The following is a 19,933-nucleotide window of genomic DNA, read 5'->3' on the forward strand; positions in this document are numbered from 1 at the left end:
TTGGATTGTTTGAGACAGAGTGATCTCTGTATTTTGTCGGTTTTATCCTCTTACTTTTCATGTTTTACATTCTTACCAACCCTAACAGGCTGACCAATAAGCCCATTTTATGATTTAGGCCCATTATCGAAACTACCGTCCAGAGTTATATTCAATCGTTTCGTTAGACCCAACAGCCCAAATTTCATATTGGTTTACTCTTATATCAACGTATCAAAACTAAACATGAATCAAACAAATTGAAGGTAAAAAAAAAAGTACTTAAAACTTGAATTGAAAGCTTCTAGTTAAAGGACACATTATCACAATAATTTCGCCTTCAGTGTCATTCCTATACTTTCCAAGCCAAAAAAATTAAGAACATCCTCACCAAAAAAATTCATTGAACAACCCTAATCGAAAAAGAAATGAACAAGATTCCTTAGAGAGGATTAAAATGTTGTGTTTACGGACGCCACGAAGACTTCACGCCAACCAGGAATTTTCCTCTGTACACATTTGTTGACCATCGCAGAGATAATAGAATAGGGTTTAGCTTCTTTAGAATTTCAACGGTGTCTTGTACCACAAGATACCCTCCTGGTCTTACTATTCTGTCTATTTCTACCACCACCTCCATCAAATCACACCTGAAAAATATCAAAACACAAAAAGAACATATACCTTTTGATGCAAATCTAAACACACAAAAAAACTACAAAAGCATTCTCAGTCGAAGAATCATAAATTTTACCTTTGAGAAAGATTGGTTAGAAGGAAACTAGAGTGCAAGAGATCATATGATCTTGGATATGTATTGAACGACTCACACCAATCATGGTATATCCCTATCAAACCTCTATCGAAAATGGTTGGTAACGTGTCTTCACCTTCCACAGGAATCACATTCATTACCCAGAGAGGTTTGTTTATAAGAGCAGCAGCAAATCTGAATTAAAGCAAATTATAGATGAGCCAAGAGTAAGCAAGAGATGATTATTTCTTTTGTGAACTATATCGAAATATTAAAGATTCTCTCACCCTCCATAGCCAGCGTTCATGTCCATAACATTGTGGATCCTGCTCCAGTTTATAGCTAAACCGTTTAGGTAGATATTTGATATAGTTCCAGCCCAGAGTTTAGTGTCTTGTTTGAAACTCTCTTCACCGCTCTGTTCTGTCAAAAGGCTAACCGGTGTCTCAGTTAACCTTCCAGGCCATACGGAAGGCCATTTTCTGGTTGGACCGACCGGTAGTTTTGGTAGACAGGTAAGCAGAGGAGTATACCTGTTATTCGAAAAAACATGTATTGGACCAAAAAACTCTGTTTTTTTCTCTCTTGAGATGAAACAAAAAGTAGGATAACATGTCATTACCATGAACTGTTCTTCTTAGTCTCTTCTTTGAAACAAAGAGGCGGATCTTTCTCCTTACGAGATTCATAGCAAGAATCAGAGTCTGGTTTCTGGTATATCACGAAGCCAACTTTTGTGAATCGAGTTCTAGCCACAACTTTCCAACACATTGATGTAGTCAAAGACTCCATTGCTGCAGAAGAAACACACACAAAAGCACATCATTCATAAACTTTTTCTGTATTCTTATTAAAACATAATCAGTATAAGATTAACAACACTTAATACTAACTTTTCCAAACATTACGGTGTTCTTCATCGTGTTGATAAACCGGTGTAGCTGACCAAACAAAAAACCCTCCAGGCCTTAGAACCCGGTTAAGTTCCAGAAGTGGTCTACCACCTGCAACAACATATTTTCAAAACAGTATCAACAAAGCAATGAACTTCTCTGATTCAAAAAATTAAGGATATATATATATTGAGTGTATCAACCGTATCCGTGCCAATGGACTCTGCATCTAGCGCAATGGATAACGTCGTAAGCATTATCAGGAAAAGGAAGCTTTTGAGTTCCAATAACAGCGAGAGTAGCTGGAATCCCTCGTTCTAGTGCGAACTGAATCTGAGCTTCGTGTTCGTCTTTAGGAGCAAATGACATTGTGATCACGTTTTTATCAAGCAAAGTCCCACCAAAGCTTGCCACACCACAACCAACATCAAGAACCACTCTTACTTTCTTCCCCCAATCAAGAACATGTAACGTCTGTAAAAAGAAAACCGTAACTTAGTAAACAGAATCAGTGTCTTGGTTATGTATTATATGTTTTAAACCTTTTGAATGAAGTTGATGTAGTGAATAACACCGTCTTTGAATTGAGTTCCTCCTCCAGGGAAGACAAAGAAAGGTCCGGATTTGCGCACCCAATTCTGATCTTTCTTGTATTCTACAAGCTTCGGGTGAGGAACATTGTCATACCAAATCTGCAGAAACAAGAATTTAAAAAGCATGAACAATCACAAGAACTAACTACTCTAAATCAACATAACAAGAACCAAGAAAGCCTTATCTCTTTTTTGCAAGAACCAAGATAAACTGTAATGAAAGAAAAGATCTTACCGAAAAAATAGAAACAAGTCTCTCACCATATCCCTGCTCTGAGGCCAAGGAAGAGGAACCTTGTAGCGTTGTGGCAAAGGAACCAAACATTTAGGTGCAGGCTCAGGGCAATGTCTCTCTCTGTGCTCCATGTTCCTCTTGGACTTGAGTTTCTTGATAGCTTTTGTGTTATCCAAACAAGGTATGTAATCTGGACTCTCACATCTCTTCCAATCCAGGGGCAAACTCACATTCCATTCTTTGTCGTCTTTAAGCCAATCCGATTCCAAACCTTGATCAATCGGATGATCATCGACTCGGGTCTGAGCAACCGGTGGTTCCGGAGGAGATGATGAGTCGTTGGTGGGACTCGAGATTGGTGTGGAGATGGGGATGTCGGAGAGGGAAGATCGACGGAGATAAGAGAGAGACAAGTAAGGGAAGAGATCGATGGTGTCATTAGTTAAGAGGAGGATCGTGACTGATACGAGCAAGATTGAGAGAACACAGAGGCCTGAGAATTTTCGACTTTGGAAGATGTTCTTGATCATTCTTTCTTCTGTTTCCACACAACAAAGCAGAGAGAGAGAGATACTCTGACCGATCTTTAGAGAAGAGTAGAGAAGAGAGATGTTGTAGTTATGTGCAAAGAGCTAAAAATAGAAAACAAGAGTGGCAATAAATAAATATTATATGACATGACATGTGTCATGCTATTACTTGCTCTGACGTGATGCGAGATATGGAAAGTAATCTTAAATCTTTATGAAGTTATGATTCTATTTGTATAGTTTGATGTGCAAGTTCGTGGATGAGAATACAAAAGCTCGAATTGGTCTAATCGTTAAACCGGACATCTTATTCTACTTAAACCGGTCAATCTAATGAGCTTAGCTTCCTGTGTAGCCTCTTTGCCTTTGTGTTTCTCAATAATTCAATATGCTACATAGAATGTAAGACCACATTAAAAAAAAAAAACTGTCAAAACAACAAGAATATGTCATTTACTTGTTAAAAGCTCAAGAATTGATGGAAATGCAAAAGCTATCAATATTGCCAAAATTAATCCTCATGTGAACAAATTTGTTTTGATAATTGAGTTATTTGTTTGTGAACGTAAAAAATAAAAAGAGATTATGATCCTAATACATATCTAATTGTCTAGTGAGTGAGTATAAGTAAGGCCATATTAGAGAGAGATGAGAATCAAATTATGTAAATATGGTGAGTCTCATCCACCGCTTTAGCCAAAATCTAGAAAGAAACAAATGGTGTTTAATATTAAAAAAAAAAAAAAAAAGTCAATATTAATCGCCCACCGTGGGGCTCGAACCCACGACCACAAGGTTAAGAGCCTTGCGCTCTACCAACTGAGCTAGACGGGCTTGTTGTATGTGTTCTTCGTCTAAATTCAATATAGCAAACATATTCTTTTTTAGGGACTAGATAGACACTGCTACTACTAGGGGCCCATGACATATTGACATGTAATCAAATAAGTTTTTTTTCCATTTTTTCGAATTTATAAGTTCATTGATATTTCAAGTTGACATATCTATACATATGAAAAATAATTAGTTGTGTTTCATGATCATTGATATTAAAATGAAGAAATATCAGCAAACTGTTTTTCAGAGATTGATTGGTATATGTTAAGAATGACAAGTTATTTAGCTAAGCTCACATACACCAATCATTATCAATTCTTGTCAGTATGATGATACACTCACACAGCACTCTACAAACTTTGGTACGAGTTTACTACACTGATTACTGATCCCATTGGAAGACCACTTTGTGTTTTTTTTTCTTGGATGCAGAAAGTTTTGGTACCACTTTGTTACCAAAATGAAATAAAACACTGTACTTTCATGCGGGGGTAATGAAATAATAGAGTAGCAATGCCCATTACATTACACCTCAAAACAACGGCTGATTTGAAATGGTCTCAAGGAAACTGATATTACGAAATGGTCAAAACCATAATACTGAAAATCTTAAAAAGAAGTTAACTCAAGAAACATAATATCTTGTTTCTCTCTCACAAAAGAACAGATACTAAATCAAGTCTTCTACCTCACAAGTTACATCTCATCATACTCAAAATAACTCGAAAGTTAACCAAACTGCGAGGAGTACAGCTAAAAAATGCGATCAAGCAGCACCAAGAAGCTCCTGATCGAAATGCCATGTTCCTGTATACAAAAAAAAAAAAAAAACACAAAGTGTGAGGCACGAAGTGGAAGAATTGAGGTATGTGCAGATATTAGTTTAAAAGTGATTAAACAAATGCTTACCATGTCCTTTGCCGAGTCTCCTAAGTTGAGAAACATATTCTGAGATTTTCTTAATCGCTTCCACCTGCGAAATGATGTTATTTTAAGTCAATTAGATTCCATTTTTTGAAAGATCCAGAACCGCATATCTTAGCCACTATCATAGAACGTGTCTGTGTTTTGTTTACCTGTTCGTTCAGAAACACACTCTCAATAAAATCTGCCAACTGGACATCATCGTTCTTCGAAGCCACCTGTTGACCACATTATTCAAATGCCATATTGTATTAAGAAACTACTAGATTATGACTTGAATGCCATAAACAAGAATTGGAATCTTAAGGAGAGAGATGGATGGTCTTACACTGTGCAGGTTTAGGAGCTTCTCATTGACTAGCTTCTCCAATGAGAGAGCAAGCTCCATGGCTGCAACAACAAACAACATTAAAATTATGCATTCCAAACTTATAAACTCAAACGGAAATATGAACCACAATCACTATGTTAGATGCTAATGAAACCACAATCTCCTCTTTAATAATAACATCACACCAATCTCAGAAACGGGAAAAAAGAAGCTTACCATAGAGAGCATCTCCTTTCTCAGGGTGATCAAACTCAGACTGAGGCAGAACCATGGGCTGTAACTTGACCCTCCCACCACGCTTGTTCTGTAGATCAAGGAAACAAAGGATGTTATCATAAACAATCCTCAAACGATGGGGCTTATGAAAAATGAAATCGTTGGCTAAGAGACCTGATACTCCATCAACAGCTCAGCGTGCTCCCGCTCTTCCACACTCGAATCCTTGAAAAATCTGATTAACAAAACACCAAACCACCCATCAATCAACACACACAGAGTGTTTCAATAAATTAGCAAAGGGATTTCAATAAACTCGTAAGTGTTTCCAGAAAAACTCACTTGGCCAAACCCTTGAGGGCAACATTATCACGATCAAAATACGCATACAGAGCGTGGTAAACGTACGATACGTTATACTCCACACTGCAACAAACGCAAATCCAGATTCATGAGATACAACTCAAAAAGCTACTAATCTCAGGGTTCAAAGCAAAAATGGACTCAATCGACAGATTTACAACACAGAATTGTTCCAATCTATGACTAAAAAAAATCATCAACAATACAGGACGAGTAAAAACGTACTTGATCTGCTCGTTAACAGCGGCTTCGCACTCAGAAGAGTACAAATGACGAGCAAGAGAAAGGTGCTGACCAGATGGAACAAGATCTAGCTCCTTCTTTACCTCTTCGAAAGGCTCGAACACAACGCCGCTCAAGGTGCTTGAACCCTTGGTAGCACGGAGAGCGAAGGAGAGACTCCCGGATTTTCCAGAAGAAACTGCAGGAGACGAGACGGAGGAGAAGAGAGGAGAGATGTCTTTCTTCTCTCCATGAAGGTTCAAGAGTGAGAAAGCAGAAGCAGCCTTGAGAAGCATTTTTGTTGTTTTTTTTTCCTGAAGAAAATTTTCAGATTTATCTCTCTCTCTGTGCAAACGAAATTGGAGGAGAAAGAAAGGGTTTTGTGGTGTGAGGCGACTAGTGGGCGGAAGGAGGTAATATAAATGGATGATGAGGCTATGGATGAACGACACGTGGATGGACGAGATTAAGAGGTGGGTTTAGGAGCGTGTCAGGCGTGTGGTACTACTGCTTTGCTGGAAGATATTTTTTATTTCTCTCCTTGTTTCTTGTGTAAATTTGGACTTTTCCTAATTTTACCTTTTCGGCTTTTTCTGTAAAGAGAAAAAAAAAAGTTCTTGGTCAGGAAAAACGAAATAGGAATAAACTCAATAATGTTTTTGAAAAGATTATAATGTGATTGGGATGATTTGAACAAGCGCAAACCTTACCATTAGTCATTACGAAATATAAAATTCACAATTTTATTTTCTTTGTCTAAAGGTTAAAAAAGAGTTTTAAAATTCATATCATCTTCTAAAAGATATCACTATAGTAAGACACCAAGTGCATTTTGATTGTAAATGTAGTAGAACCTACGTTAGGATTAAGCAAGTGCCTAACTTTGTATGTGTTGATGTTTCAGCAAATGCGTGATCGATCATTTCATTCTTTGCATAGGTCTTGTACTTATTGGAATTTGGTAAAGACGTTCTAACCTTCTTAATGTTTCTCTCCTTTTCGGTATTATATTTTGTGTGCCAATTTGAAACTTACCTAAATATTTTTACTGTATATGGTGAATAGAATGTTGTGTAGTAGCCTTCAGTTTTTCATTCATGCTCAAGAAACAGGAGAGACTACTTGTTGAAACACAAACTATTTACAAACACAAACTGATAGATAAAATGGTTCAAAACACTGAAACAAAGAAGAATCAAACTAGTTGGACGAATTAAAGAATTGCAAAAAAACCTACTATTACTACTCTGCAACATTCCAAAACTACCAAAATTCTCCACTCTTTTCTATTGGCTTGTGGAAGCAGAAGCTTCAGGAACATCAATCAACGGTTCGGATGTTGTTGTTGTTGTTGTCTCTTCAGGTCTAATCTCTCCGAGCTGTGTCATCACTTGTTGAGCTTCAGGTCTTGTTGACGGTGTTGGATCAACACAATGCAACGCCAGTTTCAGTGTATTCAAAATCTCATCACCCATTGTGTTCACATCATTCAACAGCTCCAAATCGAAAACCTCATTAGTCCACTCTTCTTTAACCGCAGTAGCAACCCATTGAGGCAAATCCACGCCGTTTAAGGCCTCACTCGGAGATTTACCAGTCAAAAGCTCCAATATGATCACACCTAGGCTGTATACATCGGTTTTCGTGTTAGCTTTCTTCAGCTTAGAGAGCTCAGGTGCTCTGTAACCTAAAGCACCAGCTGTTGCAATCACGCTTGATCCTGCTGCTGCCGTCATTAGCCTCGAAAGACCGTAATCTGAAATCTTGGCGTTGATGTTCTCATCCAAAAGCACATTGCTTGATGTTAAGTTTCCGTGGATGATATTAGCGTGCGTGTGAAGGTAGAACAAGCCTCGAGCCATTCCCTTTATTAAGCTCATCCTTGTAGGCCAATTGATATGAACATCTGGTCCTCTTGCTGCAATTTCAAGCATGAAAACAGAGTTATGAAATGTTACTTTCTTTGGCAAAAATATTACAACACTTTGTGGCTTTTCTAGCAATAGTTTTAAACTTTACCATGGAGGAATGTGGCAAGACTTCCTCTAGACATGTAATCGAAGACGACAAGCTTCTCTCCCTTGGGGCCTAAGTAATAAGCTCTAAGTGCAAGGAGATTCGGATGCCTGATTCTTCCCAACACATTAATCTCATTCTCGAACTCCTTCTGGCTTTTGGTGATCTTTTCTCTCAACCTCTTCACTGCAACTTGACTTCCATCTTCAAGTGTAGCTTTGTAAACTGTACCATACGTGCTTTTCCCCATAATCTCTGCGGTTGCACACAGAAGATCATCTGCAGTAAACGCCATTGGCCCATCAAAATGAACCAGCTTCCCTCCGGTTTCGCCTCCAGTTTCTGCTTCCCCTCCTTTTTCGGTCTTCCCTGTTGCAGCTCCCTGTCCAGCCTCTCCGCCCTTTGCTTTGGTTTCATTAACTTTTTTCCTCAGCAAGCAACATAGAACACATACAAGGATAAGCATAACTATGAGGAGTGCTCCAGAAGCAATGAGGATGATGTCTTTGGTACTCAGATTCCTGTGGGATGATTTCTTTTCTTTTTCAGGAGACGGTGAGGGCAGAGTTGGACATGGCGTTGAGACACTGTATCCACAAAGCTGCAAGTTACCGACGAAAGAGGAGGCGTTGAACTTTTGGGACAAGGGAGTAGGAACAGGACCAGATAAGTTGTTATAAGAGACAGTGAAGAAGCTAAGGCTTTTCAGATCAGAAATGGAGATAGGAATCTCTCCGGTAAGTTTGTTTTGAGACAAATCCAGATGTGTAAGAGAAGAAATGTTTCCTAGAGATTCAGGGATCTTGCCACTTATACTGTTACTGCTAATATCCATTGTTCTAAGCTTAGTGAGTTTGCTTAACTCAGAAGGCAGGGTTCCACGGATCCTGTTATGACTAAAGGACAACTCTTGCAGCTGAGTTAGGTTGCAGAGTGAAAATGGGAATGGACCAGAGAGAGTGTTGTGACCAAGAGATAAGACACGGAGACTAAGAGACTTACTACCCCAAGTATCTAAGATTGGACCAGAGAGGTTGTTATGGTCAAGAGCAAGAAACTGAAGAGAAGGAGAACGAGAGAGGCTCACTGGGATTTGACCAGAGAGTGAATTGAAGCTGAGATTAAGCCTAAGAAGCTTAGAAGAGTCAGCAAGATTCGGTGGGATAATCTCAGAGAGCAAGTTATTGCTGAGATCAAGCATTTGAAGGAAACGCGAAACACCGAGCGAAGCAGGGATTGAGCCAGTGAGACGATTGTTGAAAAGCTGGACTCCTCTGAGATTAGGAATGAGCCCCAAGGACATTGGAATCGAGCCTCCAAGGTTGTTGTCATGAAGACTAAGCTTGCGAAGAGCTTGAAGCTGTCCGATTTTCTCAGAGATCCTACCACCAAGACTCTTCCATGGGAGTTGAATCACAATGACTTGACCTTGAGCACATTTGATACCAGACCAGCCTCCAGAGCAAGCGCTGAATCCAGAACCGTTCCAGCTTCTCAAGAATCCTCTCGGATCAATCAGCTCTTGTTTAACTGCTTGAAGGCCTTGGTAATCAGCTTGTGTGATCACTACACCGTCCCATGCTTGGCTCGAGCTGGGAGGGACGAAGAAGAGGAGGAGCACGATCAGGTGAAGAAGAAAGCAGCTTCGAAGTGAAGCCTTAGGTTGATCAATGGTGGTGTTGATCATACTTAAAGAAGGGAAATCAAAGAAAGCTTGGTTTTGAGAAATAAACTCCATTAGAAGAGAGAAGAAGAGTTTGAGAATGTTTAAGAGTGAAAAGTAGCTCTGAGGAGGATAGAACAGAGGAAGATTTTGGATTTGAAAGAGTTTTGTAAAGTGAGAGATGTGTTTCGTTGGAAAAGAACAACACAGCACGTGACCATCTTAGAGAGAGAGAGAATCTTGGTGAGTGTTGTTTTTATCTTCTAGTGAGAGAGAGAGAGGAGGGGGAGACAAAGATCAGGTGATGGTAATAAGAGGTTGAGGGGTGGGAACAGTGGCTCTCTGCTTCTTTGCCTATAATACTAAATGAGCTCCAACGGCTAGTTTTCATTTATTCATATTAATTATTTAGTGTTTGAAACTAACACTTTGTTTTCTTCGATGGGGTGTGGTCACTCTTGCTCATGTTATTTTGTCTAACGGTGTTTGTTAAATTTTTTTATTACTAATTAACTACAAAATGTGTCATTGGGAAATTGGAATCACTTATTTTCATAAGATTGTAGATCTTTCTTTTTATAAAAAGGTTTGGTTTATTAGTATCAAAAACGATAAAATCATCAATCACACAATACAAACATGTTGGTTCTGACAAAGATTATAAAATCATAAAACAAAAAATGATTTTGACAAAGAGTATTACTCATAGTTCAAATTTGAACCAGTAAGTAATACGATATTTAACACTCTAATTTACTCGGTTAGTTTGTAACATTTGTGATTTCTTGGATAGAAAATGGAAAACATAAATAAAGTACTAGTTTTGGATGTGAGGTCAACAATATTTTTCTTAATTTTATTCCAAATCTAAAGAAAGAGATCAAAGTATAGTTCGTCTGAATAAAGTAAAATAAAGCAGACACAGCATTTATTTTAAATTCTTTTTTTGTTATTGTGTTTTGCAGACCAGCTTCGTTTAGTGCGCCGGAGCTGGTGCCCTAAATGGACACGAACAACGAACCGCGCTCCTTCACTTCTTCTCCCAACGGCTATATTTTTGTGGGACCTACAAGCCAGTGGATCACACTCACTAGTGAAGAAGCCCAAAGTTAAAAACGAAGAAGACCATTTTCATTTATATTTAATGACTTATATAGTGCCCCTTCGAACTGGGAAGTAATAAAAGTGGTGTACTAGTTTAAGAAGAAGAAGACGCCCTACTTTTTAAACTTGAAAGTGAAACTTTTCTCGTCTTACAATTATTATAAAAAGAAAAGAGGAGAAGGTTTGGGTGTGTGTCCCGTACGAGGTTATCATATTATGTTATTGTTGACGTTTGATCTATCTTTGCTTTTGTTTCTTTACTACTATTACTAATGCTAGTTGCTGCTGATTTGTACACATCTAACTCGATTGGTATGCAGCTTTTTAAAATATATGTATCTTCCTTGCATATACATTTTCCAATTTGAACACATTTTTCAATTTGAACACATCTTCTCAATCTCCAAACCAATCCTGACCATTTCTTTTGCAAAGGTTTGAAAGAGTAAAATTCTGGAGATACTCTCTCTTACCTTGAACTCATGTGATGTCATGTATTGTATTTGCTATCACAAGAACTGTTTGTCTCAAGTCTCACATTATTCTTGCATAAAGTTTGGTGGAATCGAAACAAGATGGTTTTTCAAGGAAGCTTTTATCAAACTGATTAAGCTGTTGCTAAAGCAATTAGAGTTCTCCTTGAAATCTTGTTAGACCCGGGGGAATTGAAGACCAAAACTATACCAGATTACCCACTAAGTTCAGAAAATCTTTCAAAGTTAAGTATACACAAACTAATAACCATCAACCTCGAACACCAAAGCTTAGCCTAATTTTGTAACCAATCATCAATGCCTTACTCTTTTAATCAGATCACCTTGTGTTCACCAAATCCTTTAAACATTAAGTGCTAGATTTCCAACTATAGTTTGATTCTCGTTTTGTAGATCTATTGTTATCATGCGTTTCCATATTCTTCACCTTTAGTATGGTAGCAAACAACAACACCAACTTAAGATATATAAGTATTGTGAGCTCGATTTGACCACCATATCATTCACATAGCTAGATCTAACCTATAAATTAAATTTTGGCCATCTGATCAAGCTTCCGGAAAAGGAAAACCAAGGCAATCATATCTGTTCCATACTTACATACTGAGCAGATATATGAGATAACCGCAATTAAAGAAGAACTAGCCACTAGACCATCAATAAAACAACTATGGTAAACGCAAGAGATTTCATGTGCGCTGTATTGAATATAATAACAAATCTCAAATAAGAAGAAGACACACCAACTACTAAAAAGAATTTTACCAGTCCTACCCTAACGATCCAAAGCGCTGTTCTCTAATTGACTGGCTACAATCCTTTACAAGCCACAATGAAATGGATCATTTAAACAAAGAATATCGAACATGCACCAAGAAGTATATCTAGACAATCTACAGAAATCACCTAATAAGTTCGAACACCATATAGCCTTTTGAAACTACTAAGTTTTCTAGCTAAGTGCTTCCAGATCAAACTATTATGTCACTGAATCTCCATTAAACTGCTAAAGAATCCTAAACACAAATAGAACCACCCCAATTGCAGCAATATCCTTATTCGTTTTGGTGACCAATGCTCTGAAAGTCACTGCCACTGATAAAGGAAACAAGAGAACAGACTGAATGAAGGGAGATGAAAATTTAACAGTGAATCCCAAATTAGGAGAACGATAGAGAAAGAGCAACTTTGAGTTTTCTACATCTGAACATAAAAGTGTCGAGCCACCAAATAGAAAAACAACACAAGACGAAGCAGATATTGCAACCAAAAATTCGTAGTTCTAAGTATGCTGAGCTTCGTTACGAATCTACATTCAAATCAACAACACCAAATCCCTAAAATCAGTACGGAGTAACCAATCATAATTGTAATTAAAAGGCACGAATACTCATCTCAACTCCAGGTTGCTTCGTTGACGAGATCTGAATCGAATCCAGCTCTTAAACTCTCCCCGAGACAGCTGCAGCAGCTGAGGTAGCAGAACCTCCAAGGAATGAGAGTAATCCAGCATTGGCAGGCTCTTGATCGTCCAAGAAGAGATCATCAGGAACCACAAAAGCACCGTGTACGCAAACAATCGCAACACCAACCATAAGCGCAGAGGTTAAGAGAGATCCAACGCTCGTCATAAACACGACGACGATCGTAGACAAGACAAGAGCAAGCAAGGTCTCTCGATCAGAGAAAGTGCGACCGAAGACGACCAATGGCTGATCTGATGGCCGGAAGAGGTAAAGGAACATCCACCCACTTAGTAGACCGAGCAGCACGAGAAGGGAGAGAGGATGAGAGAAAAGCGAAAAGGCGAGCACGAGGGAGACGATGGCGACGTAGTTAACCTTGAAGTAGGCGAGATTCTTCCTGATCCGGGACAAGGCATCGGTGAGAGATTCAGGACGAGCCATGGAACTCCGATCGACTAGCTCCGTCCAAGGACGACGCTGTGACAAGCCATCACGGATCGAGGTGGAGAGGCGTGAGAAGAAAGTACGAAAAGCAGGTGTGTTGATTGGAGGCTGAGATTGAACAGCTTGCTGATTGGTGACAGGTAGCGTCGGTGGAGTTGCCATGGCGGTGGCGCGTGAAGGTTAGATGCGGCTGATCTGGCCCTGAGCTTCCCGATCTGTAAGCTTGAACGAAAATAATCAATAGTTCTGTAGTTCTGCTCAATCAGAGCTCGTGTAGATTAGATATTTTGAGGGCCTGAGTCTGACTCTGACCATAAAGGTTGAGCCGGCCCAAATACTCAAAGTCGCCGGTTCGATTCCGCCTCTTGCCTTTTTCGCAGTAATCTTTCCTTTTTTTTTTTTGGGGGATTTTTTTAATCAAACCCTAAAAATACCGAGAGCGCACGACTAACCTTGACGTCTTTACTGACGGGCGCCACGGTTTGGTGGTTCGTTCTTCATCTTCCGCCGATTTCTTCACTCGGCTCTGTTTTCTTCTACTTCTTCTTCTCTTGAACACTGTAAAACGACATCGTTAGCACCATGTTTGATGAAAGCAAGTTCGATGTCAATCTCAAGCTGTGGGCTCTAAGAATTCCCCGTGAACTCTGCAAAAGTGCAACTCGCATTCTCAATGGGTACGTTTCTTCAATAACACAAATTTAGTGAGCTAAGAATCATATGACTTTCAAAAATGTGTTCAATAAGTTCAAATTTTCGAGAATAATAAGTTCAATGAGAAAGTGGAGTTAGCAGCCATTACTTTTTAGTGTGGTTAGTATTCGTACTGATGAAAAGGAACATACTTGGTTTGATAACTTGTAGATACATGCTCAACATGCCACGAATTAAGCCCATCACTGAAGATCCTTCATGTGAAAAGACTCGTTTGGTGATATTGTCCGACAACGTTAAAAGTGCTGGTAAGAGTTAAATTCTTTATCTGGGAATGTGTCTAGGAAATAGTGGGGATTAGTCGTATTAACCAAGTTTTTCTTTGTTATAGGACAGATTTGTCGGAGATACCCGAGGAAAAACTAAACCAGCTTAAGAAACTAAGTGAATTTGAAGTTGTTCCTCATTCGGTCTCTCTTGGATATTCCTATTGGAGTGCAGGTAAGCCAACAATTTCATTAGGAAGATTTCTTCCATTACCGTTTGTATCTTGGAATTAACAGGAATGCTATCCTTTATGATCTGTTTGAAACAAGCTTCTCTTGCGCTCTTTAATCTAAAGCTTTTTTGAGTTTTTATACATACGTACGAGAAAAGTTGGTTACCATTTCCTTCTAACTGTTGCTGGCCCGTTTCTTCGCCAATTGGTTTGTGTTTCCCTGACATTTGCAATCCGAATCAATGGCTATTCGTAAATGGTCTAACGGTTTCTTGGGTTCTATTAGCCTAAAAATTCTTATTTCCTTAAGTCCCTATCCTGTTTAGGTGATATGAAATCTTCTGATATGGTTTTTTCCTCGCAGATCACATATTGAAGCAGATTCTACCAGATGGAGTGGACATACCTTCATCTTTTGAAACGATAGTTAAGTATTAAATTTCTGTTTGCTTCTGGAACTTACCTACTTTAGATTAGAAGAAATCTGTTTGCATGGTCTAGCAATTTTTGTGTGCATTTGTTATAACTTATTTCCATCTAGTCTGCAACCTAAACACTAATGGGTATATTTTCTTCTTAAGTTTTCAAGTATTATAAATCCTCTCAAGAGAACCAACATCTCTTTGCTTACTAAGTGCAGGTCATATTGCCCACTTAAATCTACATGATGAGCTCCTTCCATTCAAAGATGTTATTGCAAAGGTTATCTATGATGTAAGTTTTTGATGTTCTGTTCATGATAGCATTTATTTATTTATTTAATAATTGCATCTCGTGTCATCACAGCAAAGGCATCTAACCTTCTGGTGGTCTTTTATATTTCTAGAAAAATTATCCAAGAATCAAGACAATTGTGAATAAAGTTGGGACTATCAGTAATGAGTTTCGAGTTCCAAAGTTTGAAGTGCTAGCTGGGGAAAATGATATGGAAACAGAAGTGAAACAATATGGCGCAAGATTCAAGCTGGACTATGGCTTGGTATATTGGAATTCTAGATTGGAGCATGAGCACATGCGGCTTTCGTCTTTGTTTAAACCTGGAGAAACCGTGTGTGATATGTTTGCTGGTATTGGGCCTTTTGCTATTCCAGCTGCACAAAAAGGATGCTTCGTTTATGCAAATGATTTAAATCCAGACAGTGTTCGGTACTTGAAGATCAATGCAAAGTTCAATAAGGTTGATGATTTTATTTGTGTGCACAATATGGATGCTCGTAAATTTTTCTCTCAGTTGATGACGGTGTCAACTTTTGAGGGTAATCTGCAATCGGTGGCTAATGGTAAAACAAAGGAAGCAGTCGGTCGAGGAGGTAGTGGATTTAAACTATATTTTTGCATTATAGTTAGCATAAAGAATAACATTAACGATTGGGGTCTCTATACTGTGCTTAACTATAGCTGAGACTAAATTTGAAGATAAAAATGTTGGAATTGGTGGAGAGGGGATACATGAATCCAATGCAACCATAAATGAGGCTCTTGGTGCAATTAAGAAGCCCTCTGGTATTACAGAGACAGGTAAGAATTGTCTCAGAATTTTTTTCTAAGACATTCTATTAGCCTTGGGGATCATCACAATTCACAAGTATATATTATTTGAGTGCAGAAAATGGGGTAGGAAAAGACCGCAAGAGTATAGAAGGACACGCAAATAAGAGGTTGAGACAAACATTGCTTCCCATTACAAAGCCGTGGGAACACATCGACCATGTTATCATGAACCTTCCAGCTTCTGCCTTGCAGTTTATAGGTATGCTATCAACGATTCTAGATCTTTTGTTAAATTTGGGACTATTTTTAGACTCTTACATAGGAAATTGCAGCTCACAAAATAATGATCTTGATTCAGTATTCTGGTTCATGGTTATATTGTAATGCTGTTTATGCTATGTGAAAAGAGAGTTTCATTAACTACATTTCACATTAGCAAGTTAATTAGGACCAGGGTCTATATAAATAGAACATGCATCATGTTTTAAGGCTTGTATGTGTGATTTGTTCTTCAACTCTAGTTTTTTTTTCTCTTCATATTACTAATGCATATAAGCTCTGTAATTGTTTGTGCAGATTCTTTTACTAATGTTATTCAAAGGAAGTATTGGAAAGGACTTCTTCCTTTAATTCATTGCTATTGTTTCATTCGTGCAAGCGAAACGACAGAGTCTATAATTGCAGTAAGTATCAGCCACTCCCTCCTGCTTGTCCCTTGTAGTTTTGTTCTCTTCACTATCATATCTTAATACCAAAGACCTGTTAGCAAATTTCGGCATGCCTTGAAAATCTGAAATACTACTTCTGTGACACTTTTAAGGAAGCTGAAACTGCTTTGAAGTTCCATATAGAAGATCCAGTCTTCCACAAGGTTAGAGATGTAGCTCCAAACAAGGTAAGATCCCACTCATCTGTTTTTCATGAATGAATTTTGGTATATTATCGTCTTTGGTTCCTGAGCATGGATATTTTTGTACATTGCAGGCGATGTTTTGTCTAAGCTTTAGACTACCTGAAGCATGCATGAAACAAGAAGAGTAAAAGACATTTGTAGGAAAAAGAACAGAACCAAAAACGCCTTTGGAATCTCTTCTCGTTTTGTTTTATGGTATCGTAATAGATCAGGAATCATTAATGAATGAGATGAGAGTCTTCTTGTGTCATAGGATGTTATATAGCAGCAGTTCTAAAATCCATTGCTACAAATGATTGAACTGAATTGTCAAAGATTTTTGGTTGGTTTTAAACATTGTTCGTAGTTTGTACCTTCACACTAATAAAGTGTTGTTTGCCCATACCTTGTGAAATAAGTTCATAGAAGATGCTGAAGAGTCAAGACTCTGAGAGTGTAGTTGACATTAGCAAAAAGACTGTTAGAAAAGATGAAAGCACATTTAGTAATAATATACTCTTGACCACATATTCACCATTAAGAGTGGGCTTTTACACTGGCGCATGTTAGCAAGAATAGTGACGGACCGTAGTGTAGATGCGGCGGACGGAGTAACCAAAGAAGAAGGCCGCTCAAAATAATTAAAGTTGCCCAACCGTCACATCTTCTTCAACCGATCTTAGCTCAAATAACCAACCCAATTCTATTTTGGTGTTAATTCAACGAACCCAAAACCTTTTTCTTTCTCCTTTCTAGCTCAAGCTTTCTTCTTCCAATGGCGTCTTCTGCAGCTCTCGGATCTCTTCATCGTGAGTCTCTCCCGCTCTGTCTCTTTGCTTTCCTTTCGTTCGTTGTGTAAAATTATAACAGAGGACCATCATTAGAAATGTATAGATTGGAGCTATCAGTTAGTGACATTGCTGCTTCTTAGAGTGTAATTATACAGTCTTAAACTATCTGAGGTTTTCATGTTTTGATAGATCCGATCTCTTTGTCGCAATTGGTATTTTTTTGTGACTGGATAAGGTTTCGATTTCGGATCTTGAATGTCTGATTATTTTTGTATCAGAGATGCGTTTCTCGTCTAGTGTCGGAATATTTCCATTGGTCTTTCTTCAGGTGCTTTGTTGGATTTTAGGCTATTAAGTGGGATTTTTCTCGTTCCATTTTACAGAGACTTTAGGGTCACAGAGTGAGCTTCACTTGCTTTCTGGAAACTGGTCTGCCTCTGGTACTTCTTGTGTACCACGGTGGAGATTATCCAACAGGAGCAGCAATTACACGCTTGTGTTACGTGCAAAGGCCTCTAAAACTTCGATAACTACCAAAAGCGATGGTGAGTTTTTCTTCCACAATTCTTCTACATGTTTGTATTGCTGGTTGATTCCTTTCTCACTGTTAGGAACTTAGGATTGGAATGGTTATGCCACTATGCCTCATCACTTAGCTAACACGATCCATTGGCTAAATATGCTACTAGTCTCTTTTGCTCTTAAAGAAATTCTGTACTCAATTACCTAAGGCTAGCTGTAATTCTTCATCTTTCCCAATTGTCTTGGAACTAGGGAATACAGTGATGTGAAGATTGGAACATTTTCATTTCTTTCCTGGACTTTTGCTCATCTCTGGTTTTGCAGATTCATCTGATGCGACTGTGTCAAACGGGAAGAAATCTGTTCGACGGACTACTTTCCCGAAAGAAGTGGAGGTTTCTTCCTTTGCCTTATTTGGGTTTAGATACTAGTTTCTTTAGCTTATAAGTTTGGTAGGTGATGATTTGACGATGTCCTCAAATATGCACTTTCTAGATCGTCAGGATTTTGGATGCATAACTTCAGGCAATTTACTCTTATAATTTTTCAACATGATGTATGGACCTTTCTTTATATATTGTTCGATGAATTATATGTTTTATTTTTCAACTGTTGCAGGCACTGGTCCACGAGATGTGTGATGAGACTGAGGTTGCTGTCCTGAAACTCAAGGCAAGTTTCTCTGGCGTTAACTTTAACTTTACTGTTTTCGTAAACTTTTCTTTAACCCTATGACGAAGACAATTGCAAGTTATTTTACAACAGTGATGGAGCTAATATCACTTATTTGAGTTGAGGCTGACTAGTCTCTAACGTAGTTTCCAACAATTTCAATTTCTGATGCTATCTTTCACTACAGGTTGGAGATTTCGAGATGAACCTAAAACGGAAGATTGGCGCAGCCACAAACCCCATTCCCGTGGCGGATATTTCTCCAAGCGTAGCACCTCCTATTCCTTCTGAACCCATGAATAAATCTGTTTCTTCTGCTCCCAGCCCATCTAAAGCAAAACCTTCTGAGAAAGTATCTCCATTTATGAATACATCATATGGGAAACCAGCAAAGTTGACAGCTTTGGAGGCATCTGGATCAAACAATTATGTTCTCGTCAAATCTCCCTCAGTATGAGATCCATCACCATATTTAGTGATTGCTTTCATATCCCTTTCTCGCATTCTTCTTGTTTAATTTGATCTTGAATCTTCTTCTCTTTTCTAAAGGTTGGCGAGTTTCAGAGATGCAGAACTGTAAAAGGAAAGAAACTATCTCCTACCTGCAAAGAGGTAATTGACTCTAAACTCTTTTTCTTCTCTTAAAATGAAAAGACAAATAAGATTAAAGAATGTCCCATCCTAAATCCTCAGGGTGATGAAATAAAGGAAGGCCAAGTTGTCGGATACTTACATCAGTTGGGAACAGAACTTCCAGTGACGGTAATAGCTTAAGCTAATGTATCCATCTCTTCTTCGTAACTATCAAATATTGTACTCATCGATCTTTGCTATTCATGAAACAGTCGGATGTAGCTGGGGAAGTCCTCAAGTTTCTTTCAGATGAGGGAGGTAAACATTTTGAGTATTCAAACCGTATCAATTAATATGAACATTCAGAAATCATATGAGAAAATTAATATAAACTCTCATGCTTCATGTAAAAACAGACTCTGTAGGTTATGGTGATCCTCTGGTAGCGGTCTTACCATCGTTCCACGATATCAACATCCAGTGAGAATGATGGTTTCTTCAGCCCAATTCCGCACCAAATGAATAACCTTCATCATCTCGAGACTGTACTATTCGTCTTGTCCTGTGTTTCTTTTTTTGAAGATTGTAGTTGCAAAGAGTCTATTTTGATCTTGCTCTTATCATTTGTCTTTTGTCACGTAACCTTGTGTTTTTGTTTTTGGTCACGTAATGTTTTTTTTTCTGCACCAGAAAAAAAAAAAGAGAGTTGTGGTGAATTTTGTTTTGTTATTAGAAATGACGTGGCTATCTTATCTTCCCCGATCATCAGAAGAAA

The 19,933-nt window shown here is 38.4% G+C and overlaps 6 protein-coding genes and 1 non-coding gene across 7 annotated transcripts; 2 read left to right on the forward strand and 5 right to left on the reverse strand.

Annotated features, from left to right (window-relative positions):
• Nucleotides 1-244: 244 nt before the first annotated feature.
• On the reverse strand, nt 245-3,053 carry LOC17886463 (probable methyltransferase PMT22). The gene is made up of 8 exons (XM_006292162.2): nt 2,481-3,053; nt 2,169-2,318; nt 1,830-2,100; nt 1,627-1,737; nt 1,356-1,527; nt 1,021-1,266; nt 734-928; nt 245-629 (listed from the first exon to the last, which is right to left on the reverse strand). Exons 1-8 carry the CDS (start codon nt 2,982-2,984, stop codon nt 446-448), a joined length of 1,833 nt encoding a protein of 610 aa, XP_006292224.1. The 5' UTR covers nt 2,985-3,053; the 3' UTR covers nt 245-445.
• Nucleotides 3,054-3,745: 692 nt separating this feature from the next.
• TRNAK-CUU lies at nt 3,746-3,818 on the reverse strand. The gene has a single exon. It is a non-coding gene; the product is annotated as a tRNA-Lys (tRNA).
• A 503-nt stretch (nt 3,819-4,321) lies between these two features.
• Nucleotides 4,322-6,267, reverse strand: LOC17886672 (ferritin-3, chloroplastic). The gene is made up of 8 exons (XM_006291561.2): nt 5,881-6,267; nt 5,635-5,718; nt 5,467-5,527; nt 5,293-5,380; nt 5,074-5,135; nt 4,898-4,963; nt 4,731-4,794; nt 4,322-4,628 (listed from the first exon to the last, which is right to left on the reverse strand). Exons 1-8 carry the CDS (start codon nt 6,171-6,173, stop codon nt 4,588-4,590), a joined length of 759 nt encoding a protein of 252 aa, XP_006291623.2. The 5' UTR covers nt 6,174-6,267; the 3' UTR covers nt 4,322-4,587.
• Nucleotides 6,268-6,983: 716 nt separating this feature from the next.
• Nucleotides 6,984-9,878, reverse strand: LOC17886829 (probable leucine-rich repeat receptor-like protein kinase IMK3). Its single transcript, XM_006290556.2, has 2 exons — nt 7,897-9,878; nt 6,984-7,795 (listed from the first exon to the last, which is right to left on the reverse strand). Exons 1-2 carry the CDS (start codon nt 9,629-9,631, stop codon nt 7,164-7,166), a joined length of 2,367 nt encoding a protein of 788 aa, XP_006290618.1. The 5' UTR covers nt 9,632-9,878; the 3' UTR covers nt 6,984-7,163.
• A 2,401-nt stretch (nt 9,879-12,279) lies between these two features.
• Nucleotides 12,280-13,332, reverse strand: LOC17886800 (PRA1 family protein B1). Its single transcript, XM_006292206.2, has one exon. The coding sequence runs from the start codon at nt 13,224-13,226 to the stop codon at nt 12,597-12,599; it is 630 nt and encodes a 209-aa protein (XP_006292268.1). The 5' UTR covers nt 13,227-13,332; the 3' UTR covers nt 12,280-12,596.
• A 297-nt stretch (nt 13,333-13,629) lies between these two features.
• On the forward strand, nt 13,630-17,003 carry LOC17884782 (tRNA (guanine(37)-N1)-methyltransferase 1). Its single transcript, XM_023782184.1, has 11 exons — nt 13,630-13,741; nt 13,929-14,026; nt 14,115-14,219; nt 14,582-14,644; nt 14,858-14,931; nt 15,044-15,527; nt 15,616-15,735; nt 15,824-15,967; nt 16,285-16,391; nt 16,529-16,603; nt 16,693-17,003. Exons 1-11 carry the CDS (start codon nt 13,647-13,649, stop codon nt 16,747-16,749), a joined length of 1,422 nt encoding a protein of 473 aa, XP_023637952.1. The 5' UTR covers nt 13,630-13,646; the 3' UTR covers nt 16,750-17,003.
• A 175-nt stretch (nt 17,004-17,178) lies between these two features.
• On the forward strand, nt 17,179-19,915 carry LOC111830416 (biotin carboxyl carrier protein of acetyl-CoA carboxylase). Its single transcript, XM_023782187.1, has 9 exons — nt 17,179-17,409; nt 17,775-17,936; nt 18,238-18,308; nt 18,532-18,585; nt 18,773-19,036; nt 19,135-19,197; nt 19,279-19,347; nt 19,431-19,476; nt 19,575-19,915. Exons 1-9 carry the CDS (start codon nt 17,376-17,378, stop codon nt 19,640-19,642), a joined length of 831 nt encoding a protein of 276 aa, XP_023637955.1. The 5' UTR covers nt 17,179-17,375; the 3' UTR covers nt 19,643-19,915.
• The last annotated feature ends 18 nt before the right edge of the window (nt 19,916-19,933 follow it).

This window comes from Capsella rubella, unplaced genomic scaffold, assembly GCF_000375325.1.
Source record: "Capsella rubella cultivar Monte Gargano unplaced genomic scaffold, Caprub1_0 scaffold_5, whole genome shotgun sequence".
In the NCBI taxonomy this organism is placed as follows: domain Eukaryota; kingdom Viridiplantae; phylum Streptophyta; class Magnoliopsida; order Brassicales; family Brassicaceae; genus Capsella; species Capsella rubella.

Bases quoted from the DNA above. Each gene is read 5' to 3' on its own strand.
- LOC17886463 (XM_006292162.2), bottom strand. From the start codon at position 2,984: ATGATCAAGAACATCTTCCAAAGTCGAAAATTCTCAGGCCTCTGTGTT. The intron at 2,319-2,480 runs GTGAGAGACTTG...TTGTTTCTGCAG, and splicing joins GGCCTCAGAGCAGGGATATG to ATTTGGTATGACAATGTTCC. The intron at 929-1,020 runs GTGAGAGAATCT...GCTTTAATTCAG, and splicing joins ATGAACGCTGGCTATGGAGG to ATTTGCTGCTGCTCTTATAA.
- LOC17884782 (XM_023782184.1), top strand. From the start codon at position 13,647: ATGTTTGATGAAAGCAAGTTCGATGTCAATCTCAAGCTGTGGGCTCTA. The intron at 13,742-13,928 runs GTACGTTTCTTC...GATAACTTGTAG, and splicing joins GCAACTCGCATTCTCAATGG to ATACATGCTCAACATGCCAC. The intron at 16,604-16,692 runs GTAAGATCCCAC...TGTACATTGCAG, and splicing joins GAGATGTAGCTCCAAACAAG to GCGATGTTTTGTCTAAGCTT.
- LOC17886829 (XM_006290556.2), bottom strand. From the start codon at position 9,631: ATGGAGTTTATTTCTCAAAACCAAGCTTTCTTTGATTTCCCTTCTTTA. The intron at 7,796-7,896 runs GTAAAGTTTAAA...TTGAAATTGCAG, and splicing joins TCTTGCCACATTCCTCCATG to CAAGAGGACCAGATGTTCAT.
- LOC111830416 (XM_023782187.1), top strand. From the start codon at position 17,376: ATGGCGTCTTCTGCAGCTCTCGGATCTCTTCATC. The intron at 19,037-19,134 runs GTATGAGATCCA...TCTTTTCTAAAG, and splicing joins TTCTCGTCAAATCTCCCTCA to GTTGGCGAGTTTCAGAGATG. The intron at 19,477-19,574 runs GTAAACATTTTG...ATGTAAAAACAG, and splicing joins GTTTCTTTCAGATGAGGGAG to ACTCTGTAGGTTATGGTGAT.
- LOC17886672 (XM_006291561.2), bottom strand. From the start codon at position 6,173: ATGCTTCTCAAGGCTGCTTCTGCTTTCTCACTCTTGAACCTTCATGGA. The intron at 5,528-5,634 runs GTGAGTTTTTCT...TTTGTTAATCAG, and splicing joins GCCCTCAAGGGTTTGGCCAA to ATTTTTCAAGGATTCGAGTG. The intron at 5,136-5,292 runs GTAAGCTTCTTT...TTGTTGTTGCAG, and splicing joins GAAAGGAGATGCTCTCTATG to CCATGGAGCTTGCTCTCTCA.
- LOC17886800 (XM_006292206.2), bottom strand. From the start codon at position 13,226: ATGGCAACTCCACCGACGCTACCTGTCACCAATCAGCAAGCTGTTCAA.